The 6,000-nt window shown below is 41.2% G+C and overlaps 1 protein-coding gene across 2 annotated transcripts in view; it reads right to left on the bottom strand.

Annotated features, from left to right (window-relative positions):
- Nucleotides 1-389: 389 nt before the first annotated feature.
- Nucleotides 390-6,000, bottom strand: part of PRKCQ (protein kinase C theta) — a 55,319-nt gene continuing 49,708 nt past the window's right edge. For both annotated transcript variants that reach the window (XM_021530938.3, XM_085569759.1), the window contains 3 exons: nt 3,596-3,784; nt 2,921-3,049; nt 390-2,298 (listed from right to left, as the gene is read on the bottom strand). In XM_021530938.3, the coding sequence (XP_021386613.2) occupies nt 2,143-2,298; nt 2,921-3,049; nt 3,596-3,784 (474 nt within the window). In that variant the 3' untranslated portion in view covers nt 390-2,142. The remainder of the gene's footprint in view (nt 2,299-2,920; nt 3,050-3,595; nt 3,785-6,000) is intronic.

Below are 6,000 nucleotides of genomic sequence, written 5' to 3'. Positions count from 1 at the left end.
CAGAGTCATGGACACACTCAGGCCCTCACAGGACTTTGACTGACCCTCATTTGGGTGTCAAAGGAAGATGTCCTAATTCACTCTCTTTTAATAAAAACTTTTGCACATCTCCTCTGCAACCCCTCTGTGATACCAGACCCCATTCAGAGCTGTGTCAGCTTCTGGTAGTAAAAAGGAACATTTCACTCTCTTCCTGGGTACCTTTGCACAGCAGCAAATCCTTGGTTTAGATATTGCCCTGTGGAGTAGTAGTTGTTCAAGTGCTTGCTGCTGCTGTGTATTTACGGGTCAAAATTCCCTGGAGAATGTTCCCCAGACATCACAGAGCCATTTTAATAGCTTTCTAAGCATCCCTGTTCTTTGTACCTATTAAATCACTTCAATGCCCATTTCCCAATTATACACAACATTTTATTAAACTGTACAAACAGCACTGGCCTTTAAAAAAATTAATGTTAACCATTCTAATTAAACACGATGACCAGCTCCACAAACTGCGAGCACAGCTGCCCCCTCCTGCATTTCATACAGCACAAACAAAGATTTCATCAGAGTCACTGCACTGAAACCTTCCTCAGCTCTTCTTCTTGACTTCAGGCACTTCAGCCCTTGCTCCTGCTGGATTCTGTGCCTGCAGTCACTGCCAGTGATATCCCAGCACTGCCTGCAAGGCTGCATCCATCCTGTTGGGAGGTCCAAATTGACAGCCTGGCCCAGCAGAACCAGGAAGGCACATTTGAAGGGAACCTGATTTTGGGATAACTCACCTGCTAGAGCTTTTCTTCTCCATGGACAGGAGGCTGATGCAACAAAACTCCAAATTTACATTCTTCAGACAGATCCCAACACCAGCTTGAGTGACTGCCTAAGCCTAAATTTTTACAAAATCTTCTTTTTAGGCTCTGACTCGATTTTGACCCAGCTTTGCACGAGTATCTCAGTGACAAGCAGTAACTGGGTGGTTTCACAAATCTCCAACCTCAGAAACAGTGCACCTTTATTTAAAAGAATCCCATGATGAAAGGATCAGAGAAAGTATTTTTTTTTTAAACCCACCCACATTCCCACAGACTGCAAAGGGACAGAGCACACAGCAAAACACACCCTCACCTGATGTGCCTCCTGCCCTGTGACCATCGTGTGCAGCTCGCTGACCTGTGCCCAAGAGCTGGGACATCATTTAGAGAAACAGAAAGTAAATCAGCCTTTGCAAGACCAGTTAGTACCTTTCAAGTGAATCACCCCAATTCTGTGACTGGAAGGCCACTTTTACAATGTTTAAACAATGGTTTGGGGAAACACGTTGCATTTTCCTGATGTAGTTTTAGGTTAAAATGTCAGAAAGCCTGATTGAGAACTTGTCCTGAGTTTGGTGTGTCAGAACACACTTAAAGCTTTAGAACAGGGTTCTTGAAGCATTTTGCAACTTGCCATCCTTCCCGTTCAGGCACTAAGTGTAAACCTCTGGTTTTCTGTACCAATCTTGGCACTCCCTTTGGTAACGATCCATTGAGATGTGCCGAGGGTGGAATGGGCACCTGAAAAAAGTCTCTGTCCCATCAAGAAAAACTGAGTCCTAACACCTGTGAACAGCATTTTTAAAGGGAGTAGGGAGTAAATTTCTTCTTCAAAGCTGTGCACACTTTGGCAGTTCTGCACATCTACAAGTGGAGGTTACCAAAGCATCCAACCTGAGTCTTCCCTGACACCCTCAGGCCTTGAGCAAACCACTTTTCCTTCAGAAGAAGGTAGGTCTGGGTCAGAGTTGCTGAAATGGGCACTGACATCACCAGAAGCTCAAATATACCTATTTTTCCTTACAGAGAAACCTGTTGGCTCTGTGCACAAATACTGGGGAACAGGTTTTGGCATCTCTTCATTTTCAGATGTTTTCAACTTCAAGAACATTGGGAAGAGAGAGAAGAGAGACCAAAAGATACCACAAAGAAACTTTATCATCAATGAAGAGTGGGCTGGCATCTGCTATGGACTGGAAAAAGCCAGAAGCCTCCAGGGATGGTACAAACTTTCACTGAGGTGCTTTCTTTCTGGAGGGTTCTTGATAAAAACAACCATGCACAGTCTTCAGTTGACAAAGTGCTACTCAAATCATTACAGAGAATTCCTTCAGTAAGGCAGATCTCAGGAAAATATTTTCTCCATTTTAGGGTTCACAAAAGAGAAGTTGCTGAACATATTTTGGTCCATGCTGTTAATCAGTGCTCTGTCAGCACAGGACAGTCTGGGTTTTTCATTTAGGAATTCCTTGTCGAAGTTGCTACAGTCACTTGGAGATTTCTTCAAGAAAAGGAAAAAAAAATTATGTCAAACCACTAATCAGATCTTTATTACCATGGTACTGATCCTATCAGGCTGCTTCCTATGGGTTCAGTTCAACCTTCAGTTGGGAGCCAGTAAATATAAATATTATAAAGGAGGCGCTGAGCCTGTGATCCAGGAAATCTGCCAGACAGGGAGGTTACAGCATTGTAACGTGGCAGACTGAAGTCACCAATTGTGTAACAGTTAAGTTCTACTACTACTATTATTATTATTATTATTATTATTATTATTATTATTATTATTAATAATAATAATAATAATAATAATATTAACAGGGCTTTAATAATTATTCTGATGTAGCCAAACAATTGGTTTCTGAACTGTTTTATCTTCTGCAGTGCAATGAAAGATAATGCCTTCAGAATGGGCTGCAGTTCTGTGCTGAAGGGAAGGTGTTACCCTGCTGCAGTAACTGAGGAAACAATGAGTAATTTATGATTTCTCAGGTGTGGGTGTGCCAGACCTGGGCTTGCAGCCACCACGAAGCAATATTGTGAGGATCAGGTCAGGCACCCAGTAGAAATGCACAGTTTAGAAGACCTGAGATGGGTGGAACTGAAAGAAGATCCATCCTTACCACTCTTGGTTTGAAAGGAGGCTCCATTCTTCTCTCTTCTAAAGCTTCCCAGTTGATTTCCTGGAAAAAGGCGTGCTGGCGGATGTTCCCTCTCGCTCCCAGTCTCCTCTCAGGTTCTCTTACAAAAAGCTGGAATGTTGATCCCATAGGTTAAATTCTCTGATGATAATACAGTCATAAGGCAGGTTGGAACATGTAATTATCCATAGTCAGTGCAATTAGAAGAGGCCATAATGGAGAAAATGTTGGAATATTTTTTTTCCTAAACAAGGAAGTTTACTGATTGGTATTAAAATGATTACTACCTCTAATCCTGACAGAAGTAATGGCTGTTTGGACAGAAAGATGGCAGCATGTGCCCCAAAAAGAGATGTTCAGCATCTCAATCTGATGTAACACTTAGTTTGAAGTATTTTTTCCAGGAGTTAACAAGCCTTGCACCTTAAGGACTGCTCTGCAAAGAAACTGATCTCTGCTGGTGTCTGTGAGGAGCCACCATCATGAATCAGGAGAAAGAAGATATACAAGTTCCTTATGGGAGATGTGTGGTTTGATGCTCACAGGAAAGACAGTGACTAAACTACATCTGTTCCTCTCTACAACAGCTGAAGAGAAACAAATTGAAGACAGTAATTCTGGCAGAAAGACATTGATTTGATAGGTGCTGATTCTTACCTTCACCAAAATGTCCTTTGCATCCTTGTCCAACCAGCGAGGGTAGAAGGGGTTATCCATACGGATGGACTGGAAAAGCTCCTCCTCATCTTGGCCATGGAAAGGGGATTGCCCAATGAGCATCTCATACAGGAGGACACCAAAGGACCACCAGTCAACAGAGGTGTTGTACTTCTGCCCCAGCAATATCTGCCCAGAAAGAAGCCACAAAGGCAGGAGTAAAATGTCTGATATGAGTTTTTCAACTTCAGGAGGGTGGCCAGACTGTGGCCTTGCAACAGCTGGTTCTATCAGAGGTGCTTCCCCCTGCCTGCAGCAGGAGCCAGAAATCTGCCAGTGGGGCAGGGCATGTGGCTCCTGGAGCAACGAGGCACAGCCACACCTGGGTGCCAAAACAGTCCCTGGCACTACAGAAAACAGGCTGCATGTAATTCTTACGTGACTTGAACAAATCCTTGGCTACCAGAGATCTCAACTATAAGAGATGAGACAAGTCATGTTTAGCCTGCTCTCCAAGGGTTCAGATCAGGCTTGTGAAGTCCAAGAAGACAAATGGTCAGATATCAGCATCTTGGGATTGACTCCAGTGATACAAGCTGAGTTTTAAAATTCCAAATGTGGCAGCATCAAGGTAGTTTAGGACTATCAGTCACTTAAAATGTCTTTACCTCAGGAAAATCTTCCCCAGGAAAAACATGAAATGGGTTGCTGATGTGTCCTCTTGAGACCAACTGGGTTTTAGATGGAGGAATGGAAATTTGTCCTCAGTCAGTCCCTTGGTTTGTACCTTTCAGTGTCACCTATAAAGTGACATCCAGCTGGAATGACGACCTCACCAGGGCCTAAAGGACCATCACCAAGTTCTCAAACTTCCTTTCTGGAGAGGCAAAATTAATCTCACCTGCCTTTAGATGTCTGTTGTGGAGATATCTAGAGCTGAACCACTTATCACTATCTCCTTTTATAGCCAAGGAAGGGAATTTGCCCAGTTTTAAACATCCCAATAAATATCAACCTGCTTGTAAAACACAACACCTGTTTGTCTCCTTTGGTTCTCAAGGAGCCTCAAAAACTTGCTCATACATAGATTTTTACATTGGAGATACCTAAAGGTTCACATGATGACTGTGGTGTATAGGATTCTTATCAGAATTTTAGAGGGAAAAATTTAATTTTGAGGCACAATCTTTACTCTTGAGCCCACATTTTCATTGCAATGAGATGCTCTATACTACATCCCTCTCCAGAAGAAGAGATGCCAAAAGTACAAAAAAGATATTTGAATATATGTTGTAATATATAGAATGAGTTCCACTCAGAGCCAAAAGAAAAAAAAATCAGCAAGACCCCTTAATATATTTTTTCTGGATCACTTACAAACAAAATCATCCCAACCTTTCCTTCTGAAAAAAGAAATTATTTTTATAAGGCTTTATCTTTAAAAGTCTAAAGTATCTCAAAATTGAAATTGAAGTGCTTTTATGGCAGTCAGAAAATAAAGGTTTATTTTGTTTTAAATTCTCTGGGACAAAAATAAACTCAGTAATTTCATTTCAGGCTGTTTTTTACTTGTCAGGTATTTTTTGAAATGAAAAAATAATTGCTTGTTTACTGACCCAAACCTCCCTTATTTGCATGGCTGTGGCTAAGGTGGTGGGTCTGTAACAAATTACAGTGGCAGCAGCTGCAGTGAAATACTGACAGAGTCCAGTGCTCCTGCCTGTGGCAGGAGAGATGATCCATAAACTCCAGAAGTGCTTTCAATTTAGAGATAAAATGTTTTATATGCACTCGTTGAATCCCTAAAATAAACATGGTGTAGAAATAAAACTCTGAGCTATTTCAGTTTTTCTCTTTTCTATAAAATAAAATCACAGAAAATGGGTCAAAACTTGGCTATATTTTTTTTAGGAGCAAAATATAGCTTTTTATTTACCCTTATATTAAGGCATACAGAAGTGGAATAAAAGACAATTGCAGCTTGATTGCAGAGCACTTACACCCATTCTTAGGCAATAGAAATCCAATTGATTTGAAGAGATCCTTGAGCCTGCAGCGGTGTAACCTCAGCCAGACTTGAGCCCTTAGTGCACAGTGAAGGACCAAGGAATTACAGTAGAGGGGGAAAAAAACCCTAAAGGCTTTGACAACTCTTTGGAAAATACCAATATCCATCATGAAAACACTAAAATTACAAAATGGAATCTTGAAAGGTAAATAAATGGATTTCAGACTGATGTCAGACATGAGGCATGGATGACTTGTATGTTTTTCTCTGAGCTAAAAAATGCTTTCTTTGGCCACCTAATTAGTCAAAGCCTCTCCATAGTAAGATCTATCATTGTGTGAAGTCATCAGGTTAAGGAAACTTTCTCTTTTCTGTAGGGATCTAGTTCAAAACATGT

This window comes from Lonchura striata, chromosome 1A, assembly GCF_050655825.1.
Source record: "Lonchura striata isolate lonStrDom1 chromosome 1A, ASM5065582v1, whole genome shotgun sequence".
Taxonomy (NCBI): domain Eukaryota; kingdom Metazoa; phylum Chordata; class Aves; order Passeriformes; family Estrildidae; genus Lonchura; species Lonchura striata.
The sequence above is the reverse complement of the archived record's forward strand: the minus strand, read 5'-3'. Positions and strand labels throughout refer to the sequence as shown.